At 37.7% G+C, this 24,889-nt stretch overlaps 1 protein-coding gene across 4 annotated transcripts; it reads left to right on the top strand.

Annotated features, from left to right (window-relative positions):
• MDM1 (Mdm1 nuclear protein) lies at positions 1-24,745 on the top strand. Of its 4 annotated transcripts, XM_057377338.1 has the most exons (15): positions 1-88; positions 548-653; positions 2,856-3,208; positions 3,648-3,776; positions 5,600-5,743; positions 7,352-7,485; positions 9,632-9,731; positions 14,379-14,417; positions 14,782-14,957; positions 16,263-16,544; positions 18,210-18,355; positions 18,475-18,578; positions 19,504-19,762; positions 20,844-20,909; positions 23,119-24,744. In XM_057377338.1, the coding sequence occupies exons 1-15, from the start codon at positions 71-73 to the stop codon at positions 23,223-23,225; spliced, it is 2,163 nt and encodes a 720-aa protein (XP_057233321.1). In that variant the 5' UTR covers positions 1-70; the 3' UTR covers positions 23,226-24,744. The 4 variants fall into 4 exon arrangements, with proteins under 4 accessions (XP_057233321.1, XP_057233330.1, XP_057233338.1 ...); XM_057377347.1 differs by lacking the exon at positions 14,379-14,417 and having other exon boundaries at positions 23,119-24,745; XM_057377355.1 differs by lacking the exons at positions 7,352-7,485; positions 9,632-9,731 and having other exon boundaries at positions 23,119-24,743.
• The last annotated feature ends 144 nt before the right edge of the window (positions 24,746-24,889 follow it).

The raw sequence follows: 24,889 nt of genomic DNA, 5'->3' as shown, positions 1-24,889 counted from the left end.
GCGGGGCGCGGGGCTCGGGGCTCGGGGCTCGGGACCCGGGGCCCGGCGGTTTTGTGGCCGCGACTTCGCCATGCCCGTGCGGTTCAGGGTGAGCTGGACGGGAATGGGGTCTGACGGGCCGGGCCCGGGCCCAGGGGGAGGCAGGAGCGGGGCTGCGGCCGGTCCTGGGGTAGCGGAAAAGGGGAGGCCCCTGCGCTACGGCGGCGGCCAGTAAAGACATAAACAGTTCAGCCGTGCGGGTGACAGCGGGTCCATGCTGTGTTTATTCCTGAAACTATTCACTTGAAGACACGAGATACATATTTTTGATTTGGGAGGTTTTGTTTTATGTTATTTCTTGGTACATGAAGTGCTTCCACGTTTTCTCAGCAGTAGTTTTTGTTCTCCGATGAGGTGGGTTTGGCAGATGCAGAGCAAGSTGCAAGCGTAGTTCATCCTGCAGCCGCGTTTTGATGTTTTCCCCCCACCTTGGAGATCTGTTATCGACAGGAGCAATGGAGCGGGATATGCCCCGGTGCCTTGGCAGACTCCTCTCTATTTTCTGTAGGGACTGAGTGAATACAAGAGAAACTTCAAATGGAGAAGCCCAGAGTTTTGTAGCCCGTCCCAGCAGCAGAAATCCTTGTGGGCAGGACTTCGGTCGGATCAGTTTGGTAAGTGCCCCTGAAAGCTGYCCCCTTGGTTGCAGCCAAGGCCCAGAAAGATTTGTTGTGATGGGTGCATGGCTGCAGTGAACTGGTGGTGTTTGTGCAATTTGTAATTAAATTAAACGTATGTCTTAGTCATCAGTTAGAATGTGTTTTTGAACTCCATATTCTTTATGGCTACACTGACACCCTTTTCAATTAGTGCTATTTATATAAAGTAGTTTCTGACATGCAGCAAAAGCCAAAACCCAAGCATGAATCACAGGTACGGTGTTAATCCATATAGGATGTTAATCCATATTGGATTATCTGTGATATATGGAAATAGCGAATAKAATTCAGTTTTTAAGGAGAGACTAACTTGGGGCAGAGTTTGAGAAAGTAAAATCGTTATGAACTTAACAGGTSTAGGTAACCAAAAGAGAAGGTCAACCATTAAATTGAAAACACCRTGATACTGTAGCCTAAGATTTAAGGATTGTAGACATTATCATGGCAGGGAAATGGGATAGAAAGCAGAAGAWAAAGGAAGTAGCATTTGGATTGAAAGGCCTGTAGGGAGTTGAGGAAGAGGAATAGGCTGAAGAATGATGACAACTGCAGTACTTTGAAAAGGAGTAGTAAARAATAGTAATTATCGTAGTGGCACAAGACAGATAAAAAAAATTGGGCATTTCAGTGCAACTGCACTGTGCAGTCTGTGTAATCAGAGTACAATGCATTCATTCCTACAATAATAAACCCTACTGTCTCCTGGCAGTAGGGTTTTTTTAGTTAAGGTGCTAGACTTTTAAATAAATAACTTAATCTTGCTAAATATACTTTATATATATATATTATTGCTTTCTTTCATTACTGCAAAATACATCTTTCTTGCTTTCCCTACCCCATGGGTCTGTATATGGGTACCTCTTATTGAGGACTGTAATTTTCACATTCTGAATTCTGAAATGCTTGAACATGTTAACTTCTTTTTAAAGTGGGAACCCATGCTCATTTTCCAGTCAGACTAAACTGCAAATTTTACAAGGATTGCAATAAACTCATGAGTTAACAATACAGCGGTTTTTCCTCTTTCTCACATTGTAATGGTGGTTTTSTACATGCTTGGTGTACCTTTTCTACGTTTCTGTGTTAATTTTCACACCTCTTCTCTGGCTATATAACCTTCCACATGTTTAAATGTCATTCTTGGTATTTCATAGGATTTGCAGATTGTTACTGATAATCTAGTTATAGTTCTTTCTGTTGAGTCACATAATTTGCAATTTTAAAAATCACTTGGAACATTACAGCAAAAAGTTGACAGCTGAGGTGCTTGAAATGCCTTTTGCTACTTTTCCAGTGTTYTGCTACTGGAATGATTTTCCTATCCTATATATGTAGCCAGACGTATGAAAATTCTATATACCTTTCACCATAGGTTGTTCTCTCTTTCTATATTGCTTCTTCACAGGATGGGAGTGTCTCTCTCATAGAAGGTATTTCTTTCAGGCATTTAGGGGCTTTCACTGATTTTTCATCGCAGTTGAGCACTTTGAAGTGGATTATGATTTCCCTCTTCAAATGTATTCAGGCATTCAATACTCTTCTTAAAATGGTGGGATAATTTTATTTTCACCTACCTGTAAAGCCTAGCAATTCTTAAGATAACTTGATACCTGGTTTTGTTACAAAATATTTTTCTACGTTTGGAAATGGTTTTGTGTTGATACTGTTAAAGTTATGGAGATGGTCTTAAATTGCAGATGAATAAAGATCTGTCACAATTAGAGAACCTGTTGAGCAAGGTGTGTTGTGCATGTGTAATGAGAAGTGCTTGTATCTTGCTTAGTCCCCACAGGTTGGTTATTCTGTATGTGTTAACCATGTTCTTTTCACTGCTGTGTTAGTTTTCTTCTTGTTCAGCTCCCAGCACCCCTTTGCACAGGATTGTCCTCTGGACATTTTTGCTTTATATAGGGTTTAATCCAGCCTGGTTCTGGAGCACCATGTTCCCATCTGTTTAGCAGAAAGTCATTTGCAGATGAGGAATAACACAGAATTTCGCAGCCATCTATAATTCATAGTCTGTCACTGCTCCAAGATACTAAACCCACGCTTTCTAGTAATCAGTTGTATGATAAACTTTCAGTTTATTCTTGTTATAGAGTGGTATTATGTCTTCAGTAGAATGTTTTTCTTAAACTTCATATGGCTTTTTCTCAGGAATCACGAGAGAACCAAAATTCATTTCCAAGAGAAGGGTACCTTACCATAATCCACAGATTTCGAAGTCCCTTGAATGGACCGCAGATTGTGACTTGAGTGACCCAGTGGAAATCGAAACTGCAGAGTTGCACACAGACCACAACAACAATAATGTGGATCAGGAAAAACTTGAAATGYCAGAAGAACCCAGACTCTCCCCAAAAGTTCAGTTACAATTGGTAGATTCTAGTGGTGAAACAGCTCTTGCCCTTGGAGAGAACGACATGAAGAAATCACCCTCCAAAATTCCACCAAATCAAAATGAAGCATTTTCATCTCCAAAAAAGGAATCAGAAAAAATTAGTAACGGGGTAAGGGAATAGTTTTTTTTTTTAATTGACCTGTCTAAAAATTGCAAACAGTAATTTCACGCACATGCTCAGACTCTTGTCTAACTCTTTCCTTAGTTTTGTATTTTGATACTCCATTGTAGCTTTTCTGTTGGGAGAAGGGTATGTTTGACATCAGATTTTGGTGCTACTTAATTCAATAGGAATTTGCTCTTCATGTGTCATCACTGTTGATTTCAATTAAACAAGGATTTAGCCAATAATATATTGACTTAGAAAATGTACTTTGCATTAATTTTGTTCCTGAAACCAAAACCCAAACCATTGTTTTAAAAGTGTGTGTTGAAAGATGTCTGACTCGAAAAACATTGTAGGAAAGGGAACAATCATTGGGTTGTTTTTGAGTTTTTTTGTTTGTTGTTGTTTTGTTTTGTTTTTTTTTAATTTTTGACCTTGCCAGTTTCACAGACCCCTTCAGAGGAAAACAAACGTAAATATTCCACAGACTTTCCCCAGAAATTCTGAATATCAGAGCCAGTTTGTCTGGAAGAGTCCACATGAAATGTCACCAATACTTGCAGCTGAGCAGGTAACTTTATAGAATACGAAAAGTAAATTAATGCTTTCTTTTACCTATCAGCAAAGTTTTCCTTTCAAACAGATTTCCTTTTTTTTTTGCTCTTTTGGTGAGGGAATGACAAACTTTAATGTTGTTACATGATTTTTTTTTCTCTCTCACTGTACAGGAGTGTAGTATGATTGGATGTGTTTCCACGTGATTCTTTATTGTGGTCAGGTCTAATTATTTGTTCTCCTTAGGCACTGTATTTCGTTCTAACAGGATTATCTTCTGTTTGCATTAATTTGTGTTGCCCCAGTTTCTTGTTCTCAGTCTCCATCTCTGTTCAAATACACTTCTAAGAACTAAAGTGTGTCTCTCTAGTGTTTTATTCTTTCACAAGAACAGCTTATATTTAGAAGTGGAGTCTTCTGATTTTAAGATACTCTTGTGGTGTTTTAATGCATCTCATGAGCTTTTGGGCTTTGTAGGGTTGAAAATGCTGCTATTTTTAGTCAGACCACAAAGAGTAACTGAGTGTGAGATTGCTTTGTGTTTGCAATTAACTTTTTATGGGCTTGGGACCTAGGATACTCAGTCTTTTGGTCATTTTGCAGTGTAAAATAAGCACTTCTGCATTTGCCTTCTGTTTCTTCACTAGAAGCCTATACATTAGTGGGATTACTAGCGGTGGTGTGCTCTTTTTATCCTCAGGTGGCAGATTTGTTCAGTAACAGCTTTCAGAAGCAATAAATCTTGATAAYTAAGATAATTACTATCCTGTCTTGTTCTGCTAGGGTGTCAAGCAGGTGGATTTACTGTAGGATTTTTCCTAGCAGTACCTTATCCAGTGAAGACTCACTGCAACACMTGATAGTAGTAGAGAGAAGCCAAAGGACCTTTTGAGGAAGAGGCAGGTCCCAGAAAGTCATCTTATGGAAAAAGTCAAAGACAATTCCATTTGATTTTGTGTATAACCAGTTTAATAATTTCTTTATTGAYGCTTGTGAACATTGTGCTTTTTTTCAGAAGAAAGACTGTGATTTTTTTTTTCGCAGCTTATATAAAATAAGAAGCAGTGAAAAAAGTCTGTAGGCGYTATATATCCATGGATAAGTAGAATTTAAGGAAAAATTAATGATAAAAATTTTACATATTAACAAATTCATATTCTTCACTGTTGATATGACTGAGAATATACCCGAATATCGATAATACCTTTCTCTTGAAGAGAGTCTGTGAAAATACTGAAGTTATCCAAGTTAGGCTATGAGTCAGCCTTAAATTCTCATAGCAAATCTACAGAAAGTATATGCTTCTCACCTATGGCATGATCTTGAAAATCAGAACCCCATGAAACCACATATTAAGCAAATTCTTTACCTTGGTTTATAGTACCATGTTAGTTGAAAACCAGTGTATTTTAATTTGTCCAAGCTATGAGGATCCAGCTCTAAAACTCAGAGTAGTTTTCTGTTTCTTATGGACAGGACATGTACTGGGGACTCATATGGAAGTTTTATGGCATGCCTTTAAAAAACTTATCCTACATAAAGCTTTGAAGGACAACAAAAACACCCCAAACAATAAACAACCCCTCTCACAGTAAATTTCAGTAAGAACAGTTTCATCATAGATTTAACTGTGTCTTGCTTGGTCACTTTAAAATATATTTAAATTTCTCTTGAATTTCTCCTAGAAATTMATTAGTCTACAGATGCTGTATTTGTACAGATGACTGCATTTGCTYTTATGGGAGTGTATTTGTGTGAATAAGTTAACAGATTTTGAAAATTTAGCCTTAAGGTAAACCACACTTTTTTGTTTTGTTTTGTTTTCTTCCTCCTGCACAGCTTATTTGCAACTCAAAGAAATCCATACCTCCGGTTGAATCTCCTGCAATTACTTCTGAAACTGCATATGAGAGAAATTCCAAAGGGTCTCCTCTTGTTAAGAGTCCACAAGAGAGAGATGGTTCAGAAGACRAAGAATTTCTGGTTTGTGAACAAGCTAATATTTCCCTGAAAGAAAARCTTCAGTAACACTTCTATAGTTTTGATGTATTCTGTAAGGGGGTGGGTTTATGTTGAAATTTTTTTGTTACATTGTAGAGCTGTTGCTAGTAACAGTGGATTCAGTMGTGGTTTTGCTGTAAAAGACTGAAAATAATACTGTACAGCTCTGCTCTTTGGGGCTTCTGTAGTGGGTTCTGTAGTTTCTGTAGTGCATTTTTTCAGTTTAAAGTTTCAAGTTTCTGAGTTTTGAAGTGGGGTTTTTTGTTAGTTTTTTTTTTTTTTTTTTTTATTGACACTTTATTTAGACATTAGGGTTTAGATCTCTGCAATCTAAATCTCAAATTTATACTCTGATTGCTATCAGTGTTGTGTTTTGGTGTGCAGTAGGGCTGGCTGGGAGGTCTGGAGATTTTTGAATGTCATAAATCAGAGATAGTGTGAATTTTCTCCCTACAGTAGTAAGCAGCATGTCTGTATTCTTTCCATGTCACCTGACTTTGCTTCTACTGAGCATACACCTGCTTTTTTTTGCCTTTCTGAGTCAGCTCCCCTAGGACCTGTTCCATAAAGCTGTCATTCTTGTTTTTTAGGAATCATCTGGCCTGGGTTGTACCAGCTGTGTGATGCTCCCAGTTAATATACATCTCCTCACTACCCATCTCTGTTCCTGATAGAACAGAAAGGGCCATTGACAGACGAGGTGTTCACTAGGAGCACAGCTGAGCAAAAGGTGTACTTTGCATGCAGTGCCTTGGCTTAGTTTAAGCCCCTGGTACTTTGGAGGGAATCGTTGGCTTGGAGGTTTTATCATTTAAACTCAGACCTGCCCAGTTCTTTATATCCCATCTGGGGATGAGAAATTTTATGTCCCCTTTTGCTTAAGTAGATATGAAGAAAGCTTGAAAAGCTTGAGGCTTTCAGGAAGCATTTATTTAATTTTAATATTGGAATTTCAGGTTGTTTTTTGAGAACAGCTAATAAATGAAGTAAGAGAAGTCATGAGAAGAGGATTTTGTGAAAGTATCTGAAAAACTGGTTGTTTATACCAGTACCTTTTCTCTGATGAATATCTTGATAATGTTTTGGGGATTTTGGTGGGCTTTTTAAAAAAAATTCAATTTGAACAATATCTGAATATTTGAAGATCTCTGGCAGAAGAAGAAATCATGCATGGGATTTCTCAGAGAATAATATAATCAGGGGAAAAAATCTTTGGTGTAAAACCCAAACAAATCAATCTAAACATTTATAAAACAGAATAAAGAATTAAAAAATTTGCCGTTTGTACTCAGGTTAGAATGTTCAGGTATCKTATTATTTTATTTCTGTGTTTCATGTTAAATTAATTTTCTAGAGTGGACAAAATGAATCATCTAGCCAACAGAATGTTGTGCTCAAACTTAGCTTTGGCATTTTGCTAGTTTATTTTTGTATTAACAAAATAATGTGATATTCGTGTTTGTATTAAATATGCAAAACAGTTAACACTGAAATAAAATTAACTCTTTGAAAGAGCTTGATGTCAAGAGAAGTATGAGGGTTTTCAGACTGTTAGCTAATGTGGTATTTTTAAAATTATCTTTGCCTTAGAGTAAAAGGGAAGAACCGTTTCAAAAACCAGCAGAAGATGCAACAAAACAAGGGAAATCAGAACAGAAACATCCTAAACAATATAATAAGCAACATATCAGTCCAAAGCCCCTCACTTTACATACAAGTCGTGGGTATGTATAAAACAGGAAAACCTAGACTAGTGAATAGGTGTACAGCAGCCTAGTATTTAGAATGATGGACTATGGACCTTTAACCACACCATGCTGCAGTTGCAGGGGCAAATGCCCYCTTGCAGCGCTGAGATTGAGCTTCTTATGGATGCATCTAAACCTGATAATTCCCATCCTCTTCTCGGGGCAGCAGAAGTGGAAACTTTGTAACTACTCCAGCTGAACATTGTGGTGCAGTAATAGTAGTGTTAATAAATTTAACAGGAATAAAATAAAATTGGTGCAGTGCTGCTGCTAAACTTTCAGCAGCTGCTTTGGAAGTTGTAGTCACCTTTCAAGTGACAGCTCTTGCACTGCAGCTCTGCTGTGTTTACTCCACATCTTAAAACTGTGGTGATTGTACTTGATGTCTGCTTGTTGTACTCTGTAAGGCCCTTTGTGCCTGAGTAACAAAAGCAAGCACATGTGGTTAAGGGAAGTAAAGAAATCTGTCCCATTTAGAGTATTCTGACAAGCATGGAAATTAAGTGAAATTGTATGTTATTGAGTGCTGTCAAAGTGTCTCTTTTTTTCTGCCACATGCCTACATTGCAGGAATTGAACTTGTATTTCTATTTCATACACATCTGAGATATGTCAAGAGAAATAAAAGCCGAGAAGTAGGCTTTAAAATGGATAGAATCATCCATCTCTCCTGTGTTTGTGCTTAATGTATGCCTCAGCAATTGCTTTCATTCTTTGTGGCARTGTTAAGACATTAGATTGAAGATGGGAGAACAGACTTAACTGGGTTTGAATGCTGTTGGATATTGGGAGTTGATTGCACAATAATCACCCAAAATTCRATGAAATAAAATTGCTTTATGGAAAAGAGAGTGAATATAGTATAGATAAAGCCTTTAACTGTTTGGTTTTCATGCTCTGTACAGTAGATTTTAGTCAATTTTGTGGTGAGCAATGTGCAAAATTCTTGATCATTTGCTGGGGCTCTTTTCATCTAAGGGCAAATTTCTGCCTCTTATGCTTTCAATGTAGTAGCACAAGACAAAATTTTCTAAAAACATCACTGAGCTGATAGCTGTCGAAATGTGCRAATTCTCAATATGCAGGCAGGATTCTTACTTACATGCCAGTTGTGTTGCATGGCCTGCTTTTGCAGCAGAGTGACTAGGATTAATGTACAGCAGTGATGTGTTGTTTGAGCTAATCCATGAGTTTTGCACCCAAAAGTGAAGGAATTCTGTCAGTTTTAAAGAAAGGGATATATTGAAAGAAGTTTTGAGTATAAAGGGTTTTTTGACCTTGGTATGTTTCTTTTTACAAGTTTCATTTTATTCTCTGACTTTAGGCTTTTACATCCTATTTCTGAAGAAGGATTGAAAAATAGGGCTTTTTCACCTAGTGCTGAATGTATTACAATTAAGTTGGTGATTTTCTGAAGCATGATTAAATAAAAAACTGTCTTTAGATTTAAGCTGATATGTCCACAGTTCAATGCTTAAGGACATGGGGTRTTCCTTGTTGCCTGCTATAGATTAGATGCTGTTAATTTTTCTGTGTTTGTATGTGTGTGGCAGAAGGGAAAAATGAACCCATCTTTTCAAGTACTAAGGCCTTTTGAAGATCAAAGCCAGTAGGACATAGTGAGATGAATTATACTGACCAGTGTTCTGGCAGTCAGATGTTTGTAGCCCCAGCAGCTCACCCCACCCATATGCAGAACGCCTTTAAAGTGGAGTTCATAGAAGGAAATGTCTCAGACACAATAGTGCCAAACCAGGCATTTTTCCTTAAATGTACCTTCATCAGTGACTTAAATCAAAGTCTCACATTTTGCATTGAATTAATTGAGGCTATTATGTTCTGATTTGGCTGTCAGGGCAAAAGCTTCTAGTGGAAGTGTTTCAAGGAGAAAGCAACAGGAGTAACTACTTGWGGGACCACCAACTGTGAATGAGTATTTTTCGCTGCTTTCCTAGTTGTGTTGGTTTGAGTTGTTGTTTGTACATGTGGTTTTTTGCATCTCACTGGCATTTAGGTGCAAGTATATTTGTGCTTGTTGATGTAACTTTGAAAGTTACTCTTAAAGAGTATTTTAGACATCAAGCTTTACTTTTATTTTCTCTCCTCATTCTTGATTTCTTAGGAAGATGAACACTGAATATAGGTCAAAATTTTTGTCTCCAGCCCAGTATTTCTACAAAGATGGAGCTTGGTTTCGTATTAAGAGTAAAGCTCACAACCAGGTGAGTGTTCCTAGAAAATCTGAAATTTGAGTATGCTTAGTATTCTGATTTTTAGATGTAAAAACTTTGAATTGTGGTTTTTATAAGATACAGTTTTGGGATTGTAATGCTAATGACTCAAGCTCCCAAAGGCGAGTATACAAAAACAATTAGATTTTGACAAGTCAGTATAATACATAGGGGAAAAAAGATGGTGAGACTAAAAAAATATATTCATGTGACATCCAAAGGGAGCTAGAAGTCTTGTTTCTCTTACAATCAGGATCATRCAGAACAGAGTCTCTTGTGGCAGGTAATCTTATTGTTGATGTTCAGCCCAGTTTTAACAAGCAGAATTGCTCAAAATAGAATGAATGATAGGAGATTCCAAGGGAATAAAAAGGAAAAGGACAATATACAYGTTAGCCTAGGCTGTCTTGATAGTCAGGCTCAGTTTGTTAGCTTGCCATGCTGAATCAGTTCAAAGCAGGGAGCTGAATCAGTCATGCACAACATAAAATTGAGAATTTTCTTGCAAGTTTCAGTCAATCTCTATTTTCTTGTAGTTTATTTAGAATCTGCAATCCATATTGTATGGTATAGGAACTCAGTTGACAGAACTCTGAAATTGCTGAGTAGCTTCAACACCAAAACATTTGTTATCATGATTAAGTCTGATTTCTGGAGTTACTCAAGTAAATCAAAACCACTAATAGTGTGCTAAGAAACTTCTAGAGCTAGTTCTGCAGCTCTCTGATTTCACTGAATTGACTTAGTCTTCTTCCAGCTGTTAGAGGGAGCCTTTGTGAGACAGTGTGCTGCTACCTGTGTGGCAAATACACAAATACCTGTGTGGAAATGTGATCTTCCTCATCAGTTGGGTCCACAGTGATGTGGGAGGTAGAACTGGAGCAAATGGTTCTAGGCTGCTGCTTTGAGTATTTGAAAATAAGGTTCTCTGAGAATTGCAAGAGGAGTTTGGTAGCTTTCAGCTCTGTGTTTTCTTGCTAGATTTAATCTAGCAAGTAATTTTTCTTTTAGTAAAAAGAAATATTTATGGAGTACATAAAAAATAGGCAATGAGAAGTAGGTCTCAAAATTTCAAGTATATTAAAGTATGAGATGATTCATAATCAGATTTTTTTGTACGCATGCATGAGATAATCTGTTCTGTAAACAGCCTCAAGAGGATGTTAGAGGACTGAAAAGAAGCAATATTTTAATTTTTGTATGCATTGATATATGCATTAGATTTACTGTAACTAAGGTTGCAAAATGTGAACTATTGCATGGAGCCTAAGTGGTATATTGAATGTTTCTGTAGAATGTTATGTCATTTTTCTGGCATATAATACTTGATTTGTTGATGTTGTGTCATGAAACATTCAAACTACTAAGGAGAAGTGCTCAGCTTCAAGAGCAATTGACTGGTAGGCAAGTAAAGGATAGGTAGCTAAAGATGCATTGCTTTGGGATATAGTGTGTTTGGCACAGTCAGCTGGGAGGAGTCACTGCAGTACAGTTGAGGGAAAGAATGAGGAGACTGCAAATGGAGGATGGATGTTCAACTTTACATGTGGCATTTAATTAGAGTGTATGAGAAACAAAGCATTTCCCACACTTGTCAAGATGTGTTTTGGGTGTGCCAGACTTTTTCACAGACATTTTCTTGCTGAAAAAGGAATTGCAGGAAACTGGAAAAAAGTTACTTGGTCGTAGGCATGAAGAATTCAAAAAAAGAATTACTGTGTTTTTGGGGGCCTTCTGGGGACCAGAACAAATGGAGGAATTGTTCTAGTAGCTGGAAGAACCAAATTTATTTTTAAGACTATAATAACGGATACTTTATTGATGATGTATGTGCTTTGATTACATACACATTTTCATGTGTGCATACCTACATTAGATCCTAGTCTGAGTTCATATAGAAGAGACTTAAAATTGCAGTTACCTGACTTTCTCCTGCCTTCAAATTACGTTTTTGTGAGCATATGTTGTGTTTTAACCCCAAGAGGGAGCTATGTCCCAAACAACCAGTTGTTYACTCCCTCACCGTGGGGTAGGGGAGAAAATCAGGAGAGTAAAATTGACAAAACTCCTGAGTCGAGATAAAGACTGTTTAATAGGTAAAGCAAGAGCCATGCATGCAAGCAAAGCAAAACAATGAATTCATGTATGTACAGACTGGAAGATGAGATGCTGGAGTGCAGTGCTGTGGGACCAAGGGGTCCTGGTCCATGGTGAGTTGAACATGAGTTGGCAGTGCCCTGGCATCCAGGAGGGTCAAATGTGTCCTGAGTTGCATCAAGTGCAGCATTACCAGCCTGGCAAGGGAGTGGATTGTTCTGCTCTGCTCTGCATTGGGACAGCCTCACCTTGAGAACTGTGTGAAGTTTTGGGTGTCACAATATAAAGAAGATGTTAGAGAGCACCCAAATGAGGGCAACAAAGATAGTGAGGGGCCTTGAGGGGAAGCCATATGAGGAACCACTGAAGTTTCTTGGTTTGTTCAGCCTGGGGGAGAGTGAGGAAACCTTGTATCTATCTACAGCTTCCTCACAAGGTGAGACATAGGGGCAGACACTGATCTCATTCCTGTGGTGACCAGTGACAGGACTCGAGGAAATGGCAGGAACCTGTGTCAGGGGAGGTTCAGGTTGCATATTGGGAAAAGGTTCTTCACCCAGAGGGTGGTTGGGCACTGGAACAGGCTCCCCAGGGAAGTGGCCACAGCGCCAGCCTGACAGAGTTCAARAAACATTTGGATGGTGCTCTCAGGCACATGGTGGGCCTCTTGGGGTGTCCTGTGTAGGATCAGGAGCTGAACGTTGGTGTTCTCTGTGAGTTCCTTCCAGCTTGGGATATTCTATCATTCTGTAACATAGCAGGACTCAATATTGTATTTCATTCATAGTTGTGACATAAAAAAAGAATCCAGACTTTTAAGAAATGTTAACAGCATATTAATGAAAGTATGCATAATTTGAAAAAGAGTGGCAAGTACATTGGTTTTGTTGTAAAGTAACAGAGGTACTTTGGCGATTCACAGTATAGGCTGCCCAACAGTCCTTTTCCTTTCTATGTGATTCCATATCTTTTCTGACACTAATGAAGAGAAATATTCTTCCAAAGTGTTATCTAACCTCTGGTAGATTATTGAGACGCAACCCTGTGAAAGCTGGCTATAGAACATTTTTTGCTTAGCAAGAAATTAGATGATAAACTCCAACTAATCCAGTCCCGTTTCTCCCTTAGCTGGGACTGCACATGGGTGACTTTGTGTCCAAAGCACACTTCCTGAAGTTCTTAGTCCAAACTGGCAAATGCCATAATAGAATCCTGGTGTGATCTTAGCCATAGTGATTACTTGTAGACTGCTTCTSTGCAATTTATTGCTAAGGATGCTTTTCAGCAGTCGAACAAAAAGAATCTCTTCCAATTATGCATTTGAAAAATTAATGTGGGCAATTCATAATCACAGTAGAACTCTCTTGGGCCTGTGTCCTGCTGAGTTAATGCTGCCTGCTGAGTCGCTGAAGGAGATGGCTGTCCTTTGTACTTCTTCACAATTCACTGGAGACTTAGTATTCTTCCTCCCTCTGCAGTACCCTGTTGCTCTGGATTTACATTCCTTCTGTTCYGGCTATCATAATTAATTTTTTATTCTTCTGCTTAAAGTGAGTAATCCAGTAAATCACTTGCACATCAAACTTTAAATTCTCCTTTGAAAACAACAAGCATATATTTTTAATGGGCTTTTCTTTGGAAGTTTAGTGGGTCAAATTGTGGGATGTTAGCTGTATCCAGTTATTTTTAGTGGGATTAGCTGMATTTAGCCCACTGACTGTGTCTTGCAGGAGGAATGATGTGAAATCTGTAGTGAAGGAAAAATAAAAAAGAAAAGTTATGAAAATGTGCTAGAGGAAATGTCAGTATTAGTCTTCTGCTCTTTGACAAAATACTTATTTCCCGTGGACCATTTTTTAGTAAGCCAGAATTCACAYGATATCACAAAATTATTTTTAATAATATAAATAAACATTTTGATTTTGCTTTTTCTTCTTTGACTTTGTGTTCAGGTGAAGGATACAAGACAGCGAGTGTTTAAATAGTCTTAACTGTAAAAATGATAGCGTATAGTGTTTGAAGAGGGGATAAACTGTCACCTGAACAGTTTTGTATCAGTTTTGTATCTCATTATTACAGTTACTGATAGCTTAGAAGGAATAATTTTGACATTATGCCTTGCATACAGTAGCACCCAGAATTCTTTAATTAAATTTAGCTTTTCACAAAGATCAGTGTAGCTAGAGACAGTTGCCATGTTTGCAGCATACAAGCTCAGTATTGCACATGCAGATAGATCTGTTGACTYGAAATAATTATGTATTAGTGGTGGATGTATTCTTCAGTGTTGATGCTTAGAAATCTAAATTCATTTCCTCAASCTTGGCAAAAAACTGGTGGAATACCAGTGCCAAATGTACTTGTTTTAGAGCTTTTTGATGAATCTGAGGGAGGCAGCATAGAGCTATGTTAGAGGTTTTTAAYATTTAATTTCTTACTTTGACTGAAGTAAAGTTACAAGGGTGGTAATAACAATATCACCCTTGAGTGTTGAGAGGAAAAAGAAGAAATTTAAAAATAATTCTGTRTTCTTCTCTTTAGGCATCTCAAAACACCCTAGATTCCATGTGGTATATGGAGGTTGGTTGCATTCAAGTTCATCTTTCAGTGTTTGGAGCACTGTGTCTGAGCGCTGATGGAAAAACTAGAATCTAGTACTAAACTTATTCATAGTTACTGCATAAATTTTTGTGCTTGTGTAATGAATAATTTTGCTTTGGCTTCATGGCTGAAACATGCTTACTGAATATGTGCTTACTGAATATAATATTTTTGCTTTCCCTTGTTACCTTTACTGTGGCATGCAATGTTTGTGCTGTGGCTGGCCCTGTGTTATGAGTAATTTTCCTTTCTCTTCTAGCTGCCAGTAGCTAATACAAGTATTTATAGTAGCCTAATAGTGACATTTAAACAGATGTGCAACTTATGAAACTTTGATATGTAGGTGAGAGAACTTCGAGAAAGAGCCAAGACTTACAGACAACAAGTAGAGGGAACACACTTCTCCCGATACCATTTCAGTCAGATCCTGTCTGATAACAACAGTCTTTGGGATGTGTCCTCAACTTCCAGTTCAGAAGAAGGAATCAGCAACAACATCAGAGCACTAGATCTTGCTGGGTAAGGTCATCATTCCTGCCTGTTACTCTGCAGCTTTGAAACAGAGTAAAATGCTGAATATAAGCTTATCGTAGCTGTGGGATCTTGAATGTTTGATATTCAAGATACAGTTGGCCAGGGTGCTTAATAATGATCTAGGCTGCCTTTCCTCGTGGAGGGTTGAACTGATTGGTTTTTTGAGGACTCTTTCAACCTGGGCTGTTGTGCTATTCTATGATATGTAAATTCACTGGAACAGATGAAGGCATTTACCTTTTTACAGGTATGTCAGTTGTCATGTGCTCAAATTGAAAATGGCACAGATCAGTCTTCTGAAAGACTATAACTTTATAATTCTCCACAAATGCATATTAAGTGTGGCAGCCTTAYTCTCATCAAGTTTGGAAGAATTTTGCACTGAATCATACTGAAGTAATCTTCTTTCCACTGGAATGATATGAAATGTGTTTTGCCTACTCAGATGTTATTGATCTTCTTAGGAGTAATTAATTTTGTGGTTGAGTCTGCTTAGTTCAGAGCTTAATACTTAGGAGCTGGAACTGTGTTCATCCATTTTCTTCTTTCTTTTAAGGTTGTCAGAACTGACAGATACTAAAACCCTTGCTAGGAAAATTCAGAATTAGTGTGTTAATAAAATGTGATCTGATATTTGAAAACAGTGCCTTGGATGCTTCTGAAGTTCACTGTGAACTGGTGTATGCACATTCCTTTCTTGTGTGTGTGGGACAAATCTGCCCATTTTGCATGAGTAGCTCTAATATGGGTTTGGCAGTGACATGTAAAATAGYATTTATGACACCATAATATGTGATTCTAAGTACGGTGTCATTTTTTGGTTTACTGGTTTGTTTTCTTCTGTGAAATACAGGTTCCCTTGCTGACCTCATTTCTGTGCACTGGGCCAATTTGCACTGATTTCTGTCAGTAATWGAGAGTTTACGGCTTTGAAAAGTTGTGCCTGAAGAGAAGTCTTCTAAACTGCTTGGCTTTGTATGGGAATAGTTGTTTGAGCACTTCTTGGAATCTAACTTGTTTTTTAATTTGAAAATACAGTTCTGATTTACACTGCATTTTTGAAAATGGTGATGTAGAAAGAGTTTTCATAGGATCTAGTTTGAAAATGAGTCGTACTTAGCATCAGTTAAAACTTCAGTGGCAATTTAATCTTCCATCATGTGAAATGTACCACTTTTTAATATCTGAGCTCTACTTCTTGCAACAAACTGAACTGTATGAATGTGTTTTACAGACACATATGTATTGTGCAAATCAGTGACACAAAATACTGTGTTCTTTCTTACCCAGTGTTTCTGAAAAAGAGGCTTCACCAAGCCCCAAAGTGCTACAGCAGCCTGACTCCAGAGATCAACCACATCAGAACAGCACAAAGAAAGACATGCCAGATGCTTTAACTGTTCCAGTCAAAAGACGTTTAGCTTGGGATGAGCAAGAAGGTACGGAAGAAAAGGAAGAACAACTCTCAACAGAAGAGAAAGAGGAAGAAAATCAAGATGAACAGCCTGCAGTTGTGGGCCAGCAATTAGAAAAAAACAATAAGGATGCCAAAGAAGATAAGAAAATTGAAGGGTAGAACTGAACACTTTTTTGGATRTGTATGTGTGTGTGCGTGAATATATATTTCCTCTAAAAGCTCAGAAATGTATCGGTTAACTAGTTTATTTTTTTAACTAGATTTACTTAAGAGAGTGTAAATTGGTGTGACTACTTTTGTTTTCAACAGTTTGATAAGGGATGAGAAGACATTGAGCTGGTTGATGGAAGTGGATCTATCATGAAAAATATTGCATATCTGACTTGCAAGACAGAAGTTTGTAAACACATGGATGATTCTAGTGGTTTTTCTCCAAAACGATGAAATTTGCTKTACAGTCCTCTTAGAACAGACTGTTCATTACACAGCAGCCAAGTGTAGTGAAAATTGAAATTCACCRTTTGCTTCAAGTGTAAGGTTGATAGGACAGGATACATGCTAATATTCGGCATATGTTTTTCTTAAAAAAAATCATAGACAAAAATAAAGGACTTAAGAGAAATAAAGAACCCCTAATATCCAATAATCACTGGTTCATATGTTACTAAGCACGGATGAGAAAAATGTGGAGGGGTATTTACAAATAATRAGAGATCAGCTCAATATGTGCATAGTACTGTATTTGACATTTGAGAGATCCAAATTGTTTCTAGTTACAGAACTCTCTGGTTTGTACTGTGCAAGGTTTACATACCTTTTTTTTTGGTAGAGCAATATTTTAGTTTGATAGACATTTAATTCTGAATAGCTTTGACCCTTGTTACCATGTCAGTTAAATATTTTATATTCCCCATTGCATTTTATCTTTGGTGTTGCAGCACTAATCAAAGGTAAGGCACTGTAATTGTCTCCTTTGGGGATAATACCATGTATGCACAACCTAGGCAAAGAAAAGTTGAGACATTAGACTCCAAGAGATACTAAATGTAGGCTTTCTAAACTATCAGCTGGAAAACCTTCCCAAGTTTCTGTTTAATTCCAGAGATGATCTAGTTCATAGATGTCTCAGACTGACGTTGACAATTTTCTGTCAGTTGCAATGTGGTTCTGTGTTCTGGGATGTGCTCTGGACTCAGCCAAGCAGAGCAGCTTGACACTTGCATGCTATCTACACCTTCTTGAGAGGTAGAAATGAAGAATTCTTTGCCTAGATGTGTCTGTCATTCACTGATAGATTCAGGTTCCTCCATATTGTSAATGTGCAGCCACCTCGTTTTGAAATGCACCTGGAGGAAGAAGACTGAAGTGGTAGTGCTAATGTATTTAATAACCTAGGGGCTAGAGTGGTTACATAAATGTGGGATATTAGGCTTCAGTTCCACCACATTGACTGAAGAATGTCAAACCCATACTCCCCACCTCTAAGGGGAGTTGCTACAAGGTAGCAGCCATGTTCAAAGTTTTTCTGGGTTCAAAGTTTTCCAGCCCTCCTTTTGAGCCTCTGTATTGTGCAGCAATACCTTCAGAATTTTTTGGGACAGAGGGAGCCTTATTTTGTAGCTTGAGACCCTCTAAAATACAGAAAACCTGGCTAAAGGGCTGGAATCCGGGCCCCCCCTTTTGCAAGCAGATGTTTTACCTACAGGCCTTAACTGTCTTGCCTTAGGCTTCTTTTTAGGAATGGATTAGAACCAGAAAGTTTGAGTGCAAGGCTCCTGAGTCCTTAGCTCGTTCTTTAATCATTACTCATTTTTTTTCAGTGAGAATGCCTTAGTATTGAACACTTCTGCAGCTGTGTCAGATTCTTCTGTATCCTCAAGGACAGGCGGCAGGCTTCCTACTCAGAAGCTGAAAACTCTTAGAGGAACTCYGAGGACTCATCATGATCATACTACCCCAGCTGCTGGTAAAAAGACCTCTAAATGCAAAGCAATGTTTCAAGAACTAAAGGAAAAGAATACTTAACTGAAATGATTTATTAGGTCATTTAATGTAATAAGGTATTTTTTATCTTTTCCAATACAGTAGGAAGTACTGCTCTGGTGTCTGCTCCTAAATTCAAATCTCCATCTTCAGCTCAGAGGACACAAAACTTATCAACAAATCCTTCAAAAAAAAGGTCCTTCCAGGTGAGCCAGAAAACATACTTACCACTATGAATTTTAGGAATGTGCTTTTTACCATGAATAATTTATTTAAGACATCTTTTTATTGAGTTGTTACTTGCTGTCTTAAAATTGTCAGTATCTGTGACTAAAAAAAGCACATGTTTGAAWAAATAGATTTTTTTGGCTGTTGAACAAAGGAGTTGAGACTACTGGAGTGAGATTAGATGTGCTTCACTTTTTTTTTTTTTTATGCTAAATGCATGGCACCTGTTTACAGAAATATAAAAAGGTAGCATGTCGGATTTTCCCTAAATGTTACTGTAGCCATTGACATAGGTTATAGCTCYAGATTGCTTGAGTTGGAAGAAATTCAAGAGGGAGAGGTTGGGTGCTTACATACAAAATAGGTTAACGTGCCATAATAGTTTCACTCTTTCTTTACTTTTGTGCTGCTTTTACTTTGCAGCTCGCATAGTTACTTAAATAAAAACAGAAACTTTGAGGGTTTGTCATCCTCAAAATTTTGATTTTTATGTCAAGTTGTGCGTTGTCTCTGTTTTACAAAGACAGCTACTGTTTAACTGCATGCATCCTCTGTAGTAAATCCTGTAATAGAAACAGAATCAATCACAGTAGCAACAATCACATGAGAAGTTGGTTATGTTGTAAAATCTGAAAAATCACAGTTTTAGAATAGAATCTCTTGTCTTGACCTGATTAGTTTACTTTCAGGCCATGTTAAATACTTGTTATTATGAACAGATTTTCTTTACAGAGTCTCACAAGTTTGGAATACTTCTTTGTTTAGAACTTTCATGAGAAATATAACAGTGTAAAGTCAAAATTTGYTGCATATGTGAGGATCTGTATTGAAAGGCTGTATATGAGATATTGTGGTTTTGTGCTTTTTTGATCCTTCCTATATTGTCTTTGTCTTGTGTTGTAGCCTGATGTGAAAATGGAAACCACTTCACTCTTTAACTCTCCACCTGCTGGGCTGGGAASTGTGGATCCTCTACCACTTAGGCAGGATCAGTGGCCTCCTAACAGGGTTGCTGATGAACAAGTTCCTCCTGCTTCTGCCCATCAAGAGCAGTCCTCTGCAACTCCTGTGCTGAAGTCAGCAAAAAACTGCTCTGTGCCTTGCTGGGGTCCCTCTCATCGTATTCAAGGGACTCTAAAGGATCCAGAATTCCAACATAATAGTGGGTTTTCTTTATTAAGTTTGTGTTAGAATGGTGCAGGATGACTATTGACTAAATGGCTATTCTGCAGTGCTCAGGTGAAGAGAGTGCTGAGCTTGCTGCCTTACAGTTTCTACTAAGAATGTGCTGTTTGTAAATAAAAGCTTTTCTACTGTAGTTAATCTTGGTGAGGATGTGTGAAAAACACTCCACCTTGGTTTCAGACTCCACTGACATCACTGCATTACAGTAGTCTGTTGTCTGATTTTGCCTTATTAATTTCAAGAAATACTACTCATGCGAATAATTTGGTTTAGCCTGAGCAGCCTTAGATTTTAGTATTTAATCTGCAACTGGATGCTGCAATTGCCTTTCCAGCTGCAGTTAGTAACTGCAGTATGTAACTGGAACCTTTATCATGTAGTATTATTTTGAAAGAGTGGTGGATTTCTGAGAGATAAGCTCCTTAAAATAATTTCTTCAGGATAAGGAAACAAAAAATAGAAAAAAAAAAAAACATCTCTAGAAGGTTTATTGGATATTGGGAAGAATCTCTTCTTGGCTGAGGAGGGATTTGTGCTGAAGCATTTCAAAAGTTCTTTACAATGTTAAAGGATAATGGGGATGTAAATTTGATAAAGAAAAGACTCCTTGTCCTCTTTGTTTCCATTCCAGAAAGACTTTTCATAGCCAGTTAAGGTCCCACAATACTTGATCCTTTGATTATAGAGATTTGTTAAAAAGTAGTATTTCCATTCTAGAATGGAGCAAGTAGTTGTCAGGTTAAATGGGAAGGTGAAATGCAGAGAGTTTCCTCAGAAAGATTAGAATTGGGACTGAGTTCTAGTTCTGCATCTTGAGTGCAGTTCACTAAGTAACTTGCAGCATGTTCCAAAGATTGGTGTCTCAAGAAGAATACAGTGGAGCAAGATTTTACCTCAGCTTAGGGTAAAGGAGTCTGGTGGAATTTTTGTTGTTTGCTCTTTGTAAGACTCTTATTTTGGAAATAATGTTGCAGCATTTTTAAATGTTCTAAAATGAAATATTATCYTTTGTCTATTTTGAAATTATTTAAAACTGTGCCTTTGACTTTTTGTCTTAGGGAATCTTGGCAATCCAAAAGTGAGAACTTTCCAGTTGCCCCTTCGGGAGAGAAACTGTAATGAAGGTATTTCTTGTCCCAAAGTATTATTATATGTCAAGTGTATATAACCTAAATAGAATTTAACTTTTGCATGTATGTGAGAGGTTTCTGAATGCAGTAAGTAACACTGGTTTATTTGTTTACCTGAATAACTACACCGTATATTCATCAAAATAATTTGAAAATGTTCAACCTCGTCATCTGAAGTATGAATATGAAGGTATAAGGTAGTATGAATAAACCATTAAATGTGGCTGAAAATTAATAGACTATTGTGGCTCRATATGGTTATTGTAGCGTGCTTAGTTCCATACCTAAATTTGTTTCCTGCCCACACATTTTTAAAACTTCGTGTTGATAGCAACTGAAGGAAACTGCAACACAGCCCATATTGCAGCTGCAGTAACTTTGGCTGCAACTTAAGAGGTACCACAGACTGTAAGATAATGGTTTTGTTTGTGAGACTGTAACACCAGATATGCAGCATAAAATGATCCCTCTGACTTTTAATTTTCCCACCTGTTCTGTGCTCAGTRTATTAAGGGTATTAAGGGATCCTGCTATTCTGATATCTGTTTTGGCCTTTTTTTTCTGTTTATTGTAAAGGTAATTTGGGACACCAGCCATTGCACAGCTGCATCTTCTTGGCCTTTTTGTGGGCAGACACAAATAACTCTTTCAGTAGCATGAGTCAGCCAAAGACACTGTATCTGGCATACACTTTTTCTTAGTGGTGTCTGAGGTTGAGCCTGGTGTGGTGCTGTGCTAGTTGCAATCGCCTGGTTTGGTTCAGCTAAGAGTTTGGGCAGAGCAGGCTCACATTTACAGATTGCTGTTTATTTATAGTTACACTCCAGAGCAACCAAAAGCTTTTTTCTGTATCCCTTGGCACTTCTTTGCTCCTTGGGTTTTAACCAAGGCTGATTCTCTGTTTTACTCATTATAGTTGGCTGAAAAATATGTGGGTGGTGCAGATGGCTCAGTCAAGCTGCTGTGCAACTACATAAAATATGCAAAATCCTATAGTACTCTGCAGCTTCCCACCAGCTTGCTGCTCACAGATTAAACACTGTAGCTGCTGTTCCTTTTATATTTTTCCCTATGAGCTGACTTGTAATCTATGAACTTGCCAAAACAGGTGAAATGTGCCTGCTCACAGATATTTTATATGTCCATATTTGTTCCAATGCATACAAACCTGGGAGTTATTCCAATGACACATCTGTTTACTGAAGTGCAGTTGGCAGTTTTCTCATGCATGGGAATGTAGTTGTTACACATAGTGTGTGAACCTGTTACGGGCTATTTGCATCATTGTATTTTAAGAGTTTAGAAGTTCTCTGGAAAGTTAATTCAAACACTGACACGTACCAGTGCTGTTTGGATTGAGTTGAGGAATATTTTCGTGGGCTTTTTTTTTGTTGATGAGGAGTCTGGAAGCTAGTGATACAATTCTTTCTAACCCATTGCGGGAGAATGGGTGTAATTAAGGTCATTTTTCATAGAGAGCATCTTGACAGACCTGTAGCAACATTTTAATAATGCTGTTAAAGAATTATAATGTGCTCTATTAGACAAGCGACATCAAGACTGGTTGATTTTAGAGTTTTACTGTGTGCGAAATGGACCCTATATTSAAAATCAAGACCCTTCAAAAGTATGTTTCTAAAGCCTGCTTTTTCTTGTCTTTGTGGTGAACTTCTGTTTCCTTCAGAAGACACTTTCCTTTTAACAGCTTTTGGCATGCTAGCTGGATTTGACCCAGAAGGGCTCTTTGGCAGCATGGGTTCTGATAGTTGAGTCATGTTATTCTAAGTTGTCTGCCTTGCTTGAAGCAGAGAGTTGCTTTCAAGAATATGTTATTGCCAGAGTCTAGTCTATATAGATTTCGGAGGCAGAGGAACAATTCCTGAGGTCTCCTGACACAGGACAATAAAGGTAAAGATAACTTGGAGAATTGGGCAATTTCCAGGTTAATATGGGGATCTCATTCTGGCGTTTGTCAAGAGATGGGCATGTAACTCTTTTAAACTTACCTAACATACTAGAGGCTTCCTTGTGAGGTTTTTCTCCAGCATGTCAGTTGCTGAGTAATTGAATTGAAGTGCTCTGTGGTACTATTTTAGCATCCATTGTGAAAGAGGGCATAAAAATTTCCAAAAAATGTCAACTGTGTTTGAATATGTAAATTTGATTTTCTTATTTACTTTTTCCTTTTTTGCTTTCCCTGCAGATGACAGGTTCTCTCAGATTTCTGCTCGCTCAGCAGCATCTAGCTCCCTTGCATCTCAGACACTGGAACGAGCTCAAAAGAGGAAGGATTTCTGGGCCAAGACATAATCTCTTCTACCTGTTGTATAGGAGCTATTCTGTAAAATGATTGCTTTTTTTGTAGCGTACATTAAAAAAAATTGTGACTGTAGATTTCACGCAGCATCCTTTCACTTACCATTGATATTAATATATTGATAAATATTAATGTTGAAAATTAATATTTAAACTGTTGTAGAAAATTGATGTTCTTTACACCTGAGAGTTAGGTCTTAATTCACTATGTCACAACAGCCATGTGGGGTTTTATTTTTTTTGGAACTTCTTGACACTGAGATAGTTATTTTTTTATGGAACCTGTGTGTTATTTTTCAAGGTATTGTGCTGCAGTCATGCAGTATGACCTGGAAGAGTATTCTGGGGCAGCACCATTGTTCACTAAATACCTCAGTTGCTTTATTTAGTTATCTTAAGGGCAGCTGTGGTATATGTATTTGTTACTTTATGAATAGTCAGCATTCAGAGCAAAAAGTTACTTTTACTATTTACTGCTTTTAACCTTTTACCAAAAGATTCTAATTTCTTAATGACACTAACATAGAACATACAAGAGTTTTAAGAAAAGGACGTGAAGCATTAGGGTTTGTTCATTGTGCACAGGTTTTTGGCTACGATGACTATCAGATTTTAGTGCTGCAGTTTGCCAGCTGTGCTGATGTCAGTGCTTGTCTTGTAGACTAAGACCCGTGTTTAGTGATAATTTCAGCTTCTYTAGAAAAAGCAAACTCAGCCACGTTAACTAGTAGTGTTCTCCAGCTCCACTTCAGACTCATGTATTTAGGAGCAGTGATCTCTTTAAGTAAACACAAAARGATGTTTTTCTTTTCTTGACTTTGATATTTTAATTGCTTCTTGCCCTAGTTGCCTGTTCCGGGGAGACTGATACCATTATGATTGTCACAGTGAAAAGTGTTTGTGATTTATGCTGACAGCTCATTTTATCTTTCCATGCAGACAAATTAAAATGAAGTAGAGGAAATAGGTGGCTAGCAACCAGTTTGGCTCTCTTTCTGTTTGGCTTCAGGTCTTAATACCACGTCATTTGAAAATTTTATACAGAATTATTTGAATTTTGTACACACTTGATGGCATTTTGATTTTGTATGCAATTATGTATGCATATTACTGAAAATAAAAAYGGTTGTTTGATCTGTTTCTCTTTAAGTTACGCTGGATAATTTGGCAGAGCCTATTACATTGGCACTTTTCTGTTTAGTTCTCTGTTCAACTTCAATATCTATGGATTTAAAGACAAGGTGTTACCTAAGAAGTGATCTTCGGAAAGAATGATTCATTAAAGCTAGATATGTTGACACTAGAAATCCTAACTGACTACAGGTATTTTAAATGGTGACTTGAACAGGTGGCTGGAAAGGCTGCAATGTCCAAAGGGTCAATCCCCAGCAGATAATTTAGAGAGTGTGTGAATTAGTGCAATCCAGTACTGATGATGTTAGAAAGGAGTGTTCCCTTCTCCAGGAATTACATGTTACAGTGGCTTCCTACCAGTTAAACAGTTAGAAACAAATCACGGTATTTTATTTTAGCTCAAGGACTTCTGGGATTGTTCTGTGGTGCGCACTTAATGTGTAAGTTATAATTGGTCAAGAAGTTGCTAATGAAAGGGAAACTYTGCAACAGCCTTTATGAAAATTGCCACTTTTTTCTCTAAA

Source organism: Malurus melanocephalus, unplaced genomic scaffold, assembly GCF_030028575.1.
Source record: "Malurus melanocephalus ecotype Western Australia unplaced genomic scaffold, MMel_1.1 scaffold_10, whole genome shotgun sequence".
Classification (NCBI taxonomy): domain Eukaryota; kingdom Metazoa; phylum Chordata; class Aves; order Passeriformes; family Maluridae; genus Malurus; species Malurus melanocephalus.
This window is presented reverse-complemented; position numbering and strand designations above follow the sequence as displayed.